The 16333-nt window shown below is 42.6% G+C and overlaps 1 protein-coding gene across 2 annotated transcripts; it reads right to left on the bottom strand.

The window, feature by feature from the left end:
• Positions 1 to 1020: 1020 nt before the first annotated feature.
• On the bottom strand, positions 1021 to 16329 carry chrnb1l (cholinergic receptor, nicotinic, beta 1 (muscle) like). Of its 2 annotated transcripts, none has more exons than XM_031850851.1 (11): positions 13508 to 16329; positions 10717 to 10850; positions 10500 to 10544; positions 9929 to 10038; positions 8823 to 8931; positions 8500 to 8647; positions 8175 to 8360; positions 7634 to 7857; positions 7370 to 7551; positions 1740 to 1878; positions 1021 to 1514 (listed from the first exon to the last, which is right to left on the bottom strand). In XM_031850851.1, exons 1-11 carry the CDS (start codon positions 13605 to 13607, stop codon positions 1374 to 1376), a joined length of 1518 nt encoding a protein of 505 aa, XP_031706711.1. In that variant the 5' UTR covers positions 13608 to 16329; the 3' UTR covers positions 1021 to 1373. The 2 variants fall into 2 exon arrangements, with proteins under 2 accessions (XP_031706711.1, XP_031706710.1); XM_031850850.1 differs by having other exon boundaries at positions 1021 to 1507.
• Between the last annotated feature and the right edge of the window lie 4 nt (positions 16330 to 16333).

Below are 16333 nucleotides of genomic sequence, written 5' to 3'. Positions count from 1 at the left end.
ACAACTGCATACCGCCACCTACTGTATGGGAGGGTGTAGAGTCATGGCACTAAGGTAAGTAAGTATGTAAGTAAAAAAGAAAAGTTAAGTAAGGAAGGAAGTTAAGTAAGTAAAGAAAGTATGTAAGTAAAGGAAGTAAAGTTATTAAGTACGTAAGTAAGTTAAGTAAGTAAAGTAGGCTAAGAATGAAAGACTTCCACCCTATTTCCTAACCCTGCCTGTATTATATAAACTACCAACCCCCCCTCTAGTTTCCCTGAAGACCTGTACTCAGAAATGTTTATAAACTCTACTCCTGCCCCGTTTCATGTTCTATATTTCTTAATGCTCCATCTCTGAACGATATTTATTGCAATGCATGATCATGTGTTCCAAATCCTCTCTGTGCTTATCCCCTTCCTTCTGCCAAGTGCTGATCACGGCTGTTCTAATTCATGATTTGGCTCCTACCACAAGCTGCTTCAATCATTTTGTTGTCATATACTTTCACAGCCTTCTCTGCCAATGCATTTGCTTGTTCATCAGTCTTTAACACCAATATGAGCAGGGACACAACACAACTGCACTTCTTTACTCTTCCTTTGTAATCGTAGGAGCATGCTGTGGATTTCTCTGCTGCTGTTGAATCTGATGAAAAACATCTGATGTTCACCCCATCCTATCATGGAGATGTGTGCTCTTTGGGCAGCAAACTTGACTTTGATAGATGACTCTACCTTTGGACACTGGGTAAAGTTAAGCCAGGATTAGTCTGTGCTATATTGACCCAAAGATACAAGAACATTGTAGACTTCAAGGCGTTTACGATCATCTGACCAAATACTTATTGCTGTCTCTGCATATAGTATAGGTAGAAATATCTACCTTTGGCAGCCCTTTCAACAGCACTGTTCTCCTCTTTTGAATGAATATGTTACCGCCCTCTACTGCCCACAGCCCAACATAACAACCACTGAGTGTAACCACTGTTCATGCAGAGGACAATGTTCCACAAAGCACAGAAGGCACAAACACCGTCACTTACGAGAACAAATGTATTTCAAGCTTTCAGACTGAAACAAAAACAAGTAACACAATGTGTTCAATACATGATTTAGACAAAAAAAATAATGCAAAACCAATGAGTGTCACCACATTTACCTTCTATAAATCTACACATGGATTCTGTTATGTAGATTGTGTGTATATGGTTCTACTTTATGCAAATATGACCTTACAGAACATTTCATACGCTCACCACAGAAATATGGAATAGGTGTGTTATGGAAAGTCAAATCCGGTGATCTCAGAAATCACCAATAAGAGAGAAGTGACGAGCAAACAATGGATCAAACAAAAGCTCCGACTGTGTTTGAGTATTTGTGTTTCGTCTTCTAAGGGAAGGGGTTGTCGGGCGTGTAGTTGAAACTAGCATCCAAGAACATGGCCAGGGTGCCCAGAGTGGTGATGATGACGAACAACCACAGGAAGAGACGGTCCACCACGAGGGCGATGTACTGCCAGTCCCCTGTCATCTGGAAGAAAAACACACACACACACACACGCACACGCACACGCACACGCACACGCACACACTAAAGCACTTACTGTAAGCACTGAGTCAGCAATGTGCTGTATGTGTGCAATAGCACATGAACATTGTCGGGGCATGTTTGGAACACTCTGTGCTCGAGAGCTGCAGACAGACGGAACAACAAGCAGCCCTGACAGCACGCTGCGGGTTTGTGCGCGTTTCTCACCGTGTCATCCGTGTCCTGCTTCTTCAGCTGATCGGCCATGTACGTCACGGCAGAGATGGCCGACTTCAGGTTGGGAGGGAGGATCAGACAGTAGCTGTCAGTGTCCGGGAGCCGCTGGAGGTGCACCGTGCTCTCACACCTGAAACAAAACAAGTGGGACAGTGGTGGAAAGATGGGCAACGAGGAAATGAGTCTTTAAAACCTCGGCCCAAGTTCCCAAAAATGTTCTACACCTACGCATGTGCTGGTGCTTTAACATATCACTGTTAACAACATCCGTCTTTACAATACTTTATAATTAATACATCTATGCTTTTAATTATTTATTAGTAAGTGCCAACCTATGAGTCATTTGCTGCACCAAATCTCCTTTTATTACATCCCGTTATTTTATTATTATTTAAATTTTTTATTTTAATCAATCCTATTGTATTTTTGTATTTTATACTATTATCTGTAAATAAAAATAAAAATATAAGAAATATACAAATTGCAAATTGAGCTTTGAGAATGTCATACTAATGCTCAGAAGTTACAGAACACCCCTCACAAATGCTCATTGAGCTCAGATTGATGCTGCGCATGTCAGGAGTCACTAGCACAGCATTGTTGACCTCCGCTGACACAACCCCCCCGCTGACATTAGCTGTCCGGTGGAGGACACGCGGTACAGATGTAGATGTCAGCGTCGGCGCTCCTGAGCGGACAGCACGTGTCCCGACAAGATCACGCAGGTCCTCTGAACGCTGAGTGACAGCAGCAGCACTGACGCAGGGGGTGACACCGACACAACACTGGGTCAACATTCATGTGAAGCCGTGACCTCTGACCTCTTCATTCTTCCCCTCACACAGCTGCTCCACAAAGCAAAACATATGAGGAGTGAGAGTCTTCAAGGCAGCGTTCTTGTAGTGCCTTCATGCTTCTGAGCAGAACTGCTCCACCGTAAATAAATGATTTGGAAATTATACCCGAGGCATTTAAAGAACCTCTACATTTGTGTATCCTTGAAATCAGAATGTGGAAATATAACAACAACAATAATAAAAATAATTATATTTTCTAATAATTCGGGTGAAAATAAAGAGTAACACAGAATATATGTGTAGCCTGTGTGTAGATTGTGTTCAGACGGTCATTCTTCAGACTCACCCTTTATTTATTCATGCACCCTTGACCCAACAGTATACACTGTTCTTATACAGCAGGTCAGGTCACAGGCGCTGGTGTCTGACCACAGTTACACAGGTTGAAGCAAACACTTAAATAGAGTGATAATTGTTTACAGAGTCCACTTCATCCTGCTGCCCTGTGCTTCCCATCATCCCATTCACCCCTCACCTCTTGTAAAACGTGGATGCATTTTGCATTCCCTGAGTGTTAGCGGAAAGTTTTATCTCCACTTTTTAAATGTTTCATGCTTCATTTTTTGGGTACTTTCAAATTTGATTTACAAGTTTATGCAAGCCATGTTTTTTCACTCTGCGCTGGTCACAACAAAACTAAATTGAACTTAAAAACATATTTAATTCGCATCGTGGCCGGATCAGTAAGAACTTGCGGACCAGTCGCTATGATTTCGGCTGTTTTGCAGCTCTTGAATACTACGTACTTATGTCTTTTACATTACAACCGGAGTAATCCATCAATATTGTACATGCAGCACACATGAGAAAATGTAACATACAGTAAACAAAGAAGTAGAGGAGTAGAACAACCACATATATACAGTATATAACTGTATTTGTCACACTTGCATGTCTATGTTCCCGTCTAATACAGTTTTCTACATTTTTAACATACATTTCAGTAAAAGCAGGCTTTACAACATATTGCCTTGTTTTAAGTCAAGGTTAAAATATACAAGACAGGGTATGCATGATGTTATTAATGCGCAGGACCTCCGTCAGCAGAGAGGGGAAGGCGTCAGTGAAGAAGCAGGACAAGTTATCAGAGTCACAGCGAGATAGCGTGACAACAGATGGACTGCAGCACAATAAAAGTGAGCGACCGATGAGCTCCCGTAGGAATGGTGCTGTGTGTGTGTGTGTGTGTGTGTGGCCACAGCTCAGGGCTGAGCTATGTGGCGCTCTACGTGCTGCATGCCACCCACATTCCACGGCTTGTTTTCATTACTGCGGATACACGGAGCCCCTCTCACTCCGACACAAACACACACACACACCCTTACACCAGCACTTGCACAGCACTGTTGCTGTGTATGTGTGTATACATTTACATGTGTGCACTGAGTAATAGAATAATTCATAATATCAACTAAATACGCCCCAATTGAGACGCACAAACATGCTCATAAATGTGTTTTAAAGGACATCACCTGGCTTCTAACCAGGTCTCTGACCGAATAACAAGATAAAGAGAGATGAATGAAGGTAAAGAGTACACAACACGGACTAGTGATGGTTGCCCGACCACCATCTCATCCACAGTAACAACGACTAAATCCTCCTCTGCCCCGATCACTCATCGCCGGCCTCCCCTTCCACTCATCTACCCCTATCTATTGCTCACGCTCCCTCCACCTCCTTTCTGCGGGATTACCCCCTAATGTCCAAACTAAACAGAGGCTTAGTGGCTGGCGACTGTGGACGCGGGTGTGGGGCTTAGCTGGGGCTGAATATGATGCCTTTGGAACGGGATGAGAGATGCCCAGCAAAGGGCCTGCTTCAGAGCACCGTGGAGCCGTTTATGATGCCAGCGCTGGGTGGCAAGGCTGGAGCCTACTGGCAGATTAGCCAGAGTGAAGTCAGCATGGTTAGAGGGACAACACGGTAAGCAACGCATTATTGCACTATGTCGACCTCACTAGGATTTACTTGTCTACCACTGCACATGTATATGAGCAGTCTTCAGTAAAAAATAAAACAACAATACAAACTCATGTATTTAAGCTATTGTTGATACTTTTGCACATCTTTGTCCTTGATTTATTTTTCCTTCCTTTCCCTACGGTGGCCTTCAGGTAGGGAGCGGTATCTTTGGGATTGTATTACTACAAGGAGCTACTCTCATCAATACTTGGTTCTTTTCCATGACGAAGTAATTACTTTTAAAAACATTTATATAACTCTATAAAAACTAATACATTCAGAATAGGATTAGAATTTATTTATATTTTAAATAAAACTAAATATTGTCTAAAAAGCAACAACAGTATTTGTTTATAACAGCAGAGTCATGATATAAAGTCATTAATATCTCAGTGGAAACAAATCTAAAATGTAAATAAAATAAATAACGTTAATAAAAGTCATTCCTCCTGTCCTCTGTTCTCCCGGCTGCTTGGTCTCAGCCAGCAGAGAAGAACAAACTAAGATAAACCGTTGGACTACAGACAGTGAGCTTCTGTAGCTTGTTGGTAAAATGTTGCGTTTAGCCGAGCGTGCGTGCTGTGTTTGTGTAAACATAGCGGCGGTGGAGGAGACTGTGGACAGGGCCCATTGAATTAGGTTTTACCATCGTTCATGCTTGTTGAACAGATGCATTGATAAAGTTTTGGCTTTTTACTCGTGAATGTTTTATTGCAGAAACAGTAATGAGCGAAGTTGCCGTAACTCGAGTAAACCTCACTTGACTGTCTCCACCACGGCCTCGTGTGTGTGCATTTGTGTGTGTGTGTGTGTGTGTGTGTGTGTAGCTGGAGAAGCTCTAGGACTAATAAAAACATCAGTAACATCTGGGCTTATCAATACGCCAAGACCTGTTTAATACCGAGTTTCAGTTCACATCTCTACCTTCAGATAATGTAAAAACCAGTGTTCAGTTTGTCCGTTCTGGGCTGCCGTAGAAACATGGCAGTGCAACATGGTGGACCCCGTGGAAGATGACCCACTCGTCTTGTATACTCCATGTATAATTAAATGGCGTTTTTTAAGCGTAAACATAGTGATTCTTAAAGTTCAGGTGATTGTACACTGATTACAACATAGTTATGACTATTATATTCCATTTCTGCCCATTTATCCCCCTAAATGTTGTACACTGTTCCTTTATGTGGTGATCTAAACACCCCGGCTCTGGTTCAGAATATCAAGGCGGAAAACTGAGAACAGACAAAGAAAGATCACCAGCTACAGAAACTCCAATTCCATGAACAGAAAATAGTAAAAAAGACATCCTGCACGTGCTGCTTAGTTAACAGCCGATCTTGAAAAACAGTCAGAACAGAAACACAGCAACAAGAGGTAATTGCATGAAAAATGGCCTCAAGAAAGAGAAAGAAAACCTCGCTAGCAGGGCTGCATTTAGGCACGGCTGCACTTTGAGCTAAATGCTGTCAGTATGCTACCATGCTCACAATGACGATGTAAACATGCGGATGTTTAGCAGGCAATGTTTAGCACGTTAGCATGCTAACATTTGCTTATTGGCACTAAACACGTTGGACCAAATGTGGTGATGATCCATTGGATTGTTGAAGCATTTCGTTCCAAACCATTAATGTCAACCTCACCATGGTGGTGCTAGAAGAACAGCAGAGTCACAATCATTCAGTCAGGGCAATCCATCAAATAATAGAAGTGGTGAACCAATTTATGACGGTCCAACATTGTTCTCACGCTTGTGCGTACAGGTTTGTTTAAAAAGAAAAAAATACAGCAAAACAAATTAATAACAACATAAATAATTCTAAACGATAATTATGAACTTTCTTTCTGGTGTTATCCAGCTGAATCATTAAACCTTTTTTCTCATCCGTCAGAGTACCTTCCATGTGGCTGTATTCAATTTGTGATGCTGAAGGAAGGTCACGTACTGTTACCGTCTTCACAGATTGTCTGAGCTGCTGGGGTGATGGCTGTATTTCTGCCAAGTCTAGCACACCGTGTGCCTTACTATAATAGCTAACCTGGCATCGGATACAACATTCACACTTTGGCGCACTCTAAAAAGAAGATTCATGCCCGGCGCTGGATTTTATTAGCATTAATAGAAATAGCTTTGTTATAGTGTAACGAGGATCAGCACATCTTAGCAGTGGAAAGCGGCTGAATCCGGATGAATGACTCTGATGGGTTTTATTTCAGGTCTGTGGTGTTTAACAGTCTTGACAGGTAAGAATATAGGCACGATAACCTTTGTGGCAGTTAACGTCTCCCAATAACTCAACCCAAGAGCTGGGTTCATCTCTGGAGCCTTTGCTCATTCTCAGTATTTTGTGGTTTATTATGTACAGATTTTATTTTCTTTGCGCACACAAGAAATGATAATTAAATGTGACACATTTATTACAGTGCTTTTACGAAGGCAGAGCAAAATGCATTTTATATTACATCTCTGTCTGCGTATCACCCTTGTGCACGCTGTAGTCTTTCTGTTCATGTGACGCCTTCAATCAGACTTGGTCTCAGGAGCCTTAGAGGTTCGATATAATCACAACACCATTAATACAGTTTCAATTTGGGAAGAATTCTATGTGTTGCGCGCAAAATTCTCTTCTGTTTGTTTTTGGTTCTTTCCTCAGATAACCAGAATAACATTTCCCCAGTTAGTCAGCGATTGGAAAACACCTTATCGACGGAACAAATTGCCAGTTCGCAGCTTTTCCAATGTACTTTTTTCATTTCGATCAAACGAGACACTTCGAATGGTTAAGCTGAGTGACCTACCGGCCCCTCCAGGGTATGACGAGATCAGGGTTGATCTTTCGAAAGAAGTACTCTCCTCCAGGCTGCCGGCCATTGAAGCTTCTGATGGGCGAGTCATCACCAGACTCCTCCTCCTTCAACAGAGGCTCTTCTGGGTTTGGCCTCTCCATGCCGATGTACTTGGGCAGGAAGTGAATGAACACCTGTACGTTTGAGGTAAAGAAATCAGAGACATCAGGTTTCTCAAAGAAGGGTGCACAGTGAATTTGTTAAACCTAGCCTCACCTTTCGAACCCAGGTCGGCATGATATGCGTGCTGGGCGTTCGGTGGTGCAGATTGAGGACAACTACGCTGAGGATGACAGAGAAAGTGACCAGGATCATGGTGAACATGACGTAGTTGACAATAATTGGGATGCCAAGGGAAGTCTCGGGGACCCTGTCAGCCAGCAGAAGCATGAAAACAGTGAGAGCGATGAGGACGGAAATGGAGAGAGTCATCTTCTCTCCTGCAGACATAAAGGGAGAATTCATTAGAACAGTGAAGCAGCAAATATTACTGGCTTCTATTTCATGTTGACAAGGGGAAACTTTAAGGCATGATTACGAGACCTTTTGCTGTGGCAATTGATGAATTGGCTTTGTCTTTAAACATGTTTCAAATGTTCAATCTATAGTATATCAATACACTCCTTCAAAGGCTGCCCTGCCTAGTCTGTATTAGACACGACATTAGACATTGTATCAATGGGCAGTCGCCCCTTCCTACATTCCATCTCGGTGGTGATGTGGAGTCACAGTATCAGAACATGTCCGATGTGCTGACCTGCTCCAGGAGGCAAGTAGAAGACAAATATAGCCAACACGCCGGTGAGGATGCAGGGCACGATGATGTTGATGATGTAGAAGAGAGGCTTCCTCTCTATGATGAGGTAGAAGGTGATGTCCTCGTACAGGTCCTCCTTGACGTTCTTTCTGGAGGGTTTGTGACAGATGGCCCATTCTCCGTTTTCTGTGGAGAAATAGACACAATACAAAGAATTATTATTATTACTATAAATATTTTGAGCATGCATTAATATGATGATGAAGACATTTAAAAAAAAAAACAGGGCTACAGCTTCCGGATAAAATCAAATGCAGGCACCAACCAGTGAAAGCGTTCTCGTCTATAACAATCTCCTGAATCTCTTTGCCTTCATCGTCCAGAAAGTACTGCAGCTCCACCTCAGAGGCGTCATAGGTGTACGAGCGGAAAACCATGCTGCAGTTCTGCCAGTCAAATGGGAAGTACGACACCTGTGGGAGTGGACATTAGGAAAGGGGAATTTTCACACTTATGGACTTCTGGATGAAGTTTCACGAAAATATGAGATGAAGTTAAACCTGAGGTATTATTGCATATTTAACAGTAGTACAATCGGCCATACATTGTCCTTCCTAGCTTGCCATACAACTAGAGACAGTAGGCTACCTCTATAGAGCAGGAGCTGCGGTAGATAGCTGGTGGAAGCCAGTTCACTGTCCCATCATTGTAAACCAAGACGTTGACGTAGAGAGCCACGTCGAACTGACCGTCATTACTGTAGGGAGAGACAAGGCTCGTATTGTAGACACGTTAGTGTGACATGACATTTCCCATGTCAGTCATGTGAAATCAATCACTTCTGAACACTGTTAATAACATTATTCAGGGCATACATGTGGATATGAACATACACAAACATGTTAACATTGTTAACAGCAAATGACACGGGGGCATATTGGGCCGATCGTCTGTTAGATGTGTCACCACCTCCATGTTTCAAATCACCCGCTGTTAGAACATCAATTAACAATAAAGCTTTCCAAGAGCGCCGCCAAATTCAAGCTGCTACTCGTGAAAGGCTGTCTCTAGAGCCAGTGTTTGGTTTGTCCATTCTGGGCTACTGTAGAAACATGGCGGTGCAAAATGGCAGACTCTGTCCCACCCACTCCCATTGTAGGTATGAGGGGCTCACTCTAACGAGAACACACCTGTTACCTTCAGGTGATTATACACTAATGAAGACATAATAGTGCACATTGTGTTCTCTGGGTGTCACGGTAATTCTGTTATTGACTATAACCGTGATATGTAAAAATTAAACATTAATATCATGTTAATAATACACATATGATAAAATTATGTAAATAACAAGCACCTCTTAAATCATTTCATACACAGTCATGGTTCCAGACTCTCTCCACTTTCATATACTTGTATTTTAAGTGTAATTGAATTTTCCAAAAAGAGACAATACACACAATAAACAAAGTCTTCCATAGATAATTGCAATTTTATCTATAACGTGAATTATATAGGACACGATAATCGTGTAGTGAAAACCTGATATTGCTAAAGTGCTATTCCATTTCTGCTAGTAGATCCCTCTAAATCCGGCACACTGGCCCTTTAAATATTTCAATCTGGACTGTGACTGAGTGTCAGACGGACACTGACATCTCTAGAGACACGCTGCTATTGCATGTTTGCATTGCTGGTAAGCCCTCTGTGAGTTACTTCATGATGAATGACATGGATGACTGTGTGACACTCACTTGTTTATGAGGTAGACGTCCGGACGCCACACTTTGTTGGGAGGAATCCTCAAAACTTCAATGTTGTCATAGTCCTCTGGCTTCCATGACAACCTATAGTCTATCCATGCCTAGGAAGGAAGGAAAGAAGGACGGAAGAAAGGCAGCAAGGAAGAGAGGGAGTAGAGAGCATGAAAAATGAATAACAGGCACAGAGGAGCAGACAAGAGGTGAAATCATTACTACGGTGCCCCGATGTCCCCGTCATCTACATCCTAGTGTCTCTTGTCTTTGGTAAGTCATTTAAATCCCACTGATCTAGACAGCCACTCACACACCGCGGTCACACACACACACACACACACACACACACCCAAGCAGTCCTGAATTCTAATTAGCGAGGGAGAGGGACAGAAATGAAAGAGCGAGACCGAGAATAAGAGAGATAAAGCAAGAAATTATTTGTGGTTATAAAAAGTGACAAGTCCATTTTAGGACCAGAGCGACAGCGAGCAGCGGAGAGAGAAGGAGACAGGAGCTGGAGCGGCAGAGCGTGGCTCAGTGATGAAGACGAATGTTTTCATCCTCATACCAGGTTCATGAACACGTTGGTTGTCATCTCTTCGTTCTTCTCGTTCTGTAGCGATAGAGAGAGATAGAGACAGAGAAAGAGAGACGAGGAGATATGTTAGTGATGCGCCAATATCTTGTTGTATATGACAGTGATGTTACTTTCAATCCTGCTCTATGGAAACTAATTGCACCCAGCAGCGATCTGGCCAATAGTGTGTGTGTGTGTGTGTGTTTACCAGGCTGACGAGCTGTGAGAGGGTCATCCCCACTCGAACCATCACCTTGTCCTCCCAGTGAGGAGCTGGTCTGACTTTCAAGTTGTAGTTCTCAAACAGCTTTTGATGGAGCCTCCTCTCCATTTCTGAGGCTCCTGGATGAGAGGACCGATGCAAAGAGACAGAAATGATGATGAGGAAAGAGATACCTAATGAATCTAGTGCCACCACCACCCATAAAATAGAAGGTGAGTGAACAAATGAAAGGCAATAAAGAAATAGAAAAACAAAAACTGATAAGAGTAAGGGAAGAAAGGCTGAGCCTTATTTTGATTGAAATATAACATCTCATATGTGAAATGTACAAAAAAACATTTGACTACAAGTAAAATACAAGCCATGTACTGTTATTATGCTCGTAATATGTTGGTGTACCAACATGTCAATTTGTTGCCATGAAATTAGTAAAATGACCAGAAGTAGTATTAGTCCCATGTATTCATTCTAGATATTTACCTTCTTTGAAAACAACTCAGCAATGGTGAAAAATCAGACTGAGTAACATTTAACATATGCTATTAAAAACCGTGAATGTTCATTGACAGTAAAACATAATATTTATGAAATTATTGAGGCCTATATGATGAAATAACATTAAATGTATCATAAACAATGAATGATCACAAGTTTCTTTATTTATTGGCAAATACTGTAGTCAATTTGAATTACTCCATTAGCTTTACTACCTGTACCACAAAAGGACAATTTATTAGAGCATGCATTTAGAAAATTGTTTGCCCCTTATTAGACTTTTTGTATGAAGTTAATTAATTCTATTTAGTAAGTCCTCTGAAACTATGATATGTTAAAAAAAACATATCATTGAAAATGAGACTAATCCTGATATCTGGAGGTACTTTTTGTTGTTTCCGTCCTCTAAGGACTGAGAAGGCACGCTAGTTAAAGACAGCAACAACAAGGGGAATGTTTTTTGCGTGACATAAACTGAGTGGTAGATTTGGCTGAATCAGTTCAACACATAAGATAGTGAAACTAAATGTGCTCTACCAAATAGTGGAGCAGAACATCATAGTTTGGTTTTACTGATATATTTAGGACTGAAACAGTTTTCTTGTCTTTATGTTAATATTGTATTTGTCAGTTTTTTTATAATTCTGTCATTTCACATCCTACATCTCTATAATGTTACTTTTTGTGTGTGCAAGTGTCTCATATTGTTTTATTGTAAATCTTTACCGTGTCAAATTGTCTTATTATTGCTGTACAAATACAATTTGATTGATTGATGAATAAGTGGATTAAAGCAGAACAGCTATGACAAGAGTAAATGAAGGTAAAAGACCAACGCTGTTAAAATGGGATAAAGTGCAGCACAACCAGAGCACGCGGATCAGTGGGCCAGGCCTCCAGTGGTTAGGGGTTCAATTCCTACAGGGATGATGCCTGCTAAAAATATACCGTGTATGCTCATGTATACTTAGTATGGGTGGACTGATTCTAATAGTGTCATGCAAACAGCATAGTGTATATAATATTACTTTGTGATATGGAAATGAACACTGGAGGTATGTGGAAGAGAGAAAACAAAATGTGTTGTTCAGTACGAATCTGTTCACCTTGCAGAGGAACCTCAGCAACAGAATTTGGTATTTCGCAATCCGCTTCCAAAAAAGTGCGTTAGTACCTACTGATGACGGACTGTCACATGGGACAAAACGACGCGTGGAAAAGACAGAGAAGGACAGACAGGACACGCAGTAGAAGCAGTCGGCAGGTCAGGTGCTGGTGGCGTACGACGGGTAGCAAAGGTGACTGAGCTAATGTAATTGATATGCAGCAGGGGAACGGCATCAAAGGCATGTCTCGGATACCGGCTCCATCGGGGACAGAAATAGACAATGGTGTGCTAATATGATTCATTATATGTTCCCGAATAAGGCAGTCTTGTTTTTTTTTGATTTTCCAGCTAATCAAGTTAAACATCTTTGACAGGACATGGACTTCCATGGTACCCCCCCCTCTCCTCTGTGTTTCTCTTCTCTCTATTCTGTTGCTGTTAGCTCTTGTCTTTGGGGAAATAGTTATAAAATCGCCCCACGAACAGAGAGGAACAATACACAATAACCCCCGTGGAGGTCAACAACCGGTGCAGGGCAGCTTTTCCTTTACACTCCCACTGAGGGGGCGAGAGGTCAAAGTCAAAGCCCATCATCTGATAAGAACTAGTCATCCCAAATCGATTCTAATTATGATTTTATCCACAAAAAAGAAAACAAATAGGGGAGGTGGAATCAATACAAATTTAATTGAGATGACAGAGTGCAGTGGGATGTCAAACGTGTGTTATCTGGTCTGATTACTGTAGCTATCCTGAGTGCAAAAACGCTTCAATTTTAAAGTGTAAGCTTGAAAACGGAGGTGGAAAGGATTCTCCTCTGGGCAGCCAAACAGGAAATAGGTCGAGGTGTTGGGACAGACAGGGGAATGGGAGAACAGGTAGCCAACGAGCACAGGGCAGTTCTCCAAGCCCGATATAGGGTCAAAAGTTAAAGTCAAACGCAGTGAGACATATTTTCATTCTTTTCTCCCCCTTTCTCTCCATCTCTTCCTGCCACTGTGCAGTTCCTCATGCAAGTCTTGCTTCAAAATGCACAGCAGCAGTATATTTCTGTTTGTTTACAGTTAAAAAGAAGTTGATATTAGTGCCAACAAAGGCTACATGCCTCACATCCAAATTCACATGAAGGAAAATCCACACAAATGCAGCGAGCATTCCATGAAATGTCCTTACCAGCAAAAGTGAGACAGAGGCAGCTGCATACGATGACAAATACGTTCATCCTCGCATGAATGATCGTGCTCATCTTTATTTGTCCCATCATGACAGTCATGACATCTTTCACTTCTATGTTCAGTCAGAAGCCCCACTCTCTGCTATACCGGCCCTTTGACCCCTCCGCGCCCTCACCTGGAATCTCAATGGGTCCTAAAAAGACACACCTTTCTGGCTCTCAGCTACACGCACACCTTCAGTAGGACTGCAGCTAGTTGGCACCTTCAGCAGCACACACTGTTCAGCTCTCCCTCTCCTGTCCCGTCATCTCTTTGGGGCCATGGCTCCATGGGTGAAAGCACGGCCTGATTGGGTGCGCATTGCTGGGAGTGACGAGAGGGCGGAATGTGTTTGTACTGGGAAGCCTGCGGGGCAAGCACCTGTTGGTGCTCGCCAATCTGCAGTTTGCACTGTTGGGACGGTGGGTGGGAGGAAGAGGTAGTGGAGGGGGTGGGACGGGGTAGAGGAATGTCAATGAGCTGTGACAATAGAGATATTTTAGGGGGGGAGAACAAGTGGGCGGAGTTCACCGAGGGGTGGACTTTGTCTGGTTAAGGAACGATTGGAGGCGGTTTGGGGCTGAAGTGGTTAATAGGTGGTGCTCTTGCTTATTTCTCTTTCCATGGCTTCTTCATCCTGTAGTTGACCTCTCCCCCTATTCTGTTCCTGTTCAATCAAAAGCTCCTCTACCTCTTTCATCCCTTCACACATTGGTCTCCTGCCTCGGTCCTTTGGTGCCGTGACATCATTCCCAATGGGCTGCGTTGTGTCTGGCGACAATGCTGGAATTCATGCAGTGTAATATATCTCAGGGTAGAATTGGCTGTTGATGGGATGTGAGTTTGATTGTCATATTAGTTTACGGAAGGAACTCAATCTACCACTTTGAAGTCCTTCATACAGCTATAATAACAGTTATCTTAAGTATTAGTGCTGGTATCGTTTAAAAAATGACGATAGCCAACATACAGTAAGTACCCATTAAGTGATACAGATACCAATAGAAAACTTCATTTGATACCTTTTTTCCCTACTTCCTTTGATACCCATCAGAAGCATTTAGTTGCGTAAAATGCCACCACCACCGTATTAATTGCTGTCAAACGCCACAGGTATGTACTGTGGTAGCCTAACCATAATGGTGAATGTTTTGGTGAGCATGCGGAACTGCCAACCCCGTCAAATACACCGGCCTAGACGACACCGCAGACCGTATGGGTTGTAGCTGTGGTAGTTGGCCAATCACACGTCACATTAAATCGAAGAACGCTAGCAGCAATTGGCTGCAAGCAAAAACATAATAAATTGCAGGAGCATAAAAGACATCATTCCGCAGAGCAGAGCTGACATGGTGTGACTCAATATGTCTCTAAGCCATTACAGCCAATATATTTATGGGAGTTTAAATGAAGGATGCTGAAAGCCTCAGCTCCACAGATGCTGCGAAGGGAAAACTTCCAGGAAGAAGTTGCCGAAGTAGAGTCCAGAAATACCAAACTTCTTGGTAGTGAGGTGCTGGCAATAGTGCTGAAGAGGTCCTACTGGATTCACTTGAGTTGAGCTGAGGAGGAACACCTCAGGCGTTTTGGAGTTTGAGGTGAGCTTGAGGCAAGGAAAGAGAAGCATTTTGAATACGATACAAAAATAGAGACGATGTTGCCATAGAAATGGTGAGGGAAGTTTTGAGACGAGAAGAATATGAGTGTGATGATCGATGAGGTGAAGGCCTGAGAACGAACTCTGGATTCTGCTGCTTCTTGGATGCTTCATGTTGGTTTTTATGAAGCTTATGTCTGTATTTCGAGGGTCGTGGAGTTATTTTGTCTGTTACACAAGATAAGTAAATACTATTATCTCCTTCTGTTGCCTCTGAGGTCATGCTATCCTCTCCTGCAAGCCATCAGTCAGAATGACCAATGTGTGTTGTTGTGTATCTGTCTTCTCAATGCTACAGTTTCCTGCAAGGTCAAAGTATTAGATAGAAGATAGAAATGAGTGCAATTTAAATGCAATTCAATTGGCGCCGCTAATGCTGCCGGGTCTGTAATACCGAGGCTCAATCAGCACCGTCGGCACAATGAGCTGTCGAGAGTGACTGCAGACTTTCTCAGCTCACGCTGCATATATGCATGAGTGTATTTACACACATAGAAATATCAGGGAAGCCCATGCAGCCGTGTCCGGTAACCACTACCAGTGTGTCTGTGTGTGTGTGTGTGTAGGATTATTCATAGCAGAGCAGAGGGTCGCAACTCTCACGGCAGCATTGTGACAACAGATGGAGCCTTTGATATCTTCCCTTCCGATCTTTATTTAAATATACAGACACAAAATGAGACAAAAGATTGAAAGGGCAGGTTTGTGTTTATGTCATGTGGGATGAAACGGACGTGTGCTGTGAGAAAGCGAGACACAGGTCTCCTATATAATGGGAATTCCACAGGCTTTTGGTGCAGCTGGTGAACCGAGTCGGCACGCTGCTCTGCACTTTGACATCAGAATAGCCGCCATGCAAACGCACACATACACACACCGGTGCCGAAAATATAAAGAGGATTACTACGGCTGCAGAAATATCCACGGAGCATGTGCCACACTCCGGCACATTGTGACGGAGGGAAATGAAAGGCATACAGCTTGCTCGTTATAGCGTCTGGTTTGTCTTGGTGTTTATGTGTGAACACCACATATGAATATCCAACTCTGGCTCCACACTCAGACCGAGATTCCTACTGTAGCTAATACACACACACACACACAAAACCAACACACCAGTAGCTTAGC

Source organism: Anarrhichthys ocellatus, unplaced genomic scaffold (genome assembly GCF_004355925.1).
Source record: "Anarrhichthys ocellatus isolate YVR2014 unplaced genomic scaffold, GSC_Weel_1.0 scaffold11, whole genome shotgun sequence".
Taxonomy (NCBI): domain Eukaryota; kingdom Metazoa; phylum Chordata; class Actinopteri; order Perciformes; family Anarhichadidae; genus Anarrhichthys; species Anarrhichthys ocellatus.
The sequence above is the reverse complement of the archived record's forward strand: the minus strand, read 5'-3'. Positions and strand labels throughout refer to the sequence as shown.

What these genes read in the sequence shown, in the direction of transcription:
- chrnb1l (XM_031850850.1), bottom strand. Translation starts at nt 13,607, where the DNA reads ATGACTGTCATGATGGGACAAATAAAGATGAGCACGATCATTCATGCG. An exon ending in CCAACGTGTTCATGAACCTG is followed by an intron (nt 10,039 to 10,499) that starts GTATGAGGATGA and finishes CTTCCTTCCTAG; the next exon opens with GCATGGATAGACTATAGGTT. An exon ending in GTCATACCCTGGAGGGGCCG is followed by an intron (nt 1,879 to 7,369) that starts GTAGGTCACTCA and finishes GTTTTGTTTCAG; the next exon opens with GTGTGAGAGCACGGTGCACC.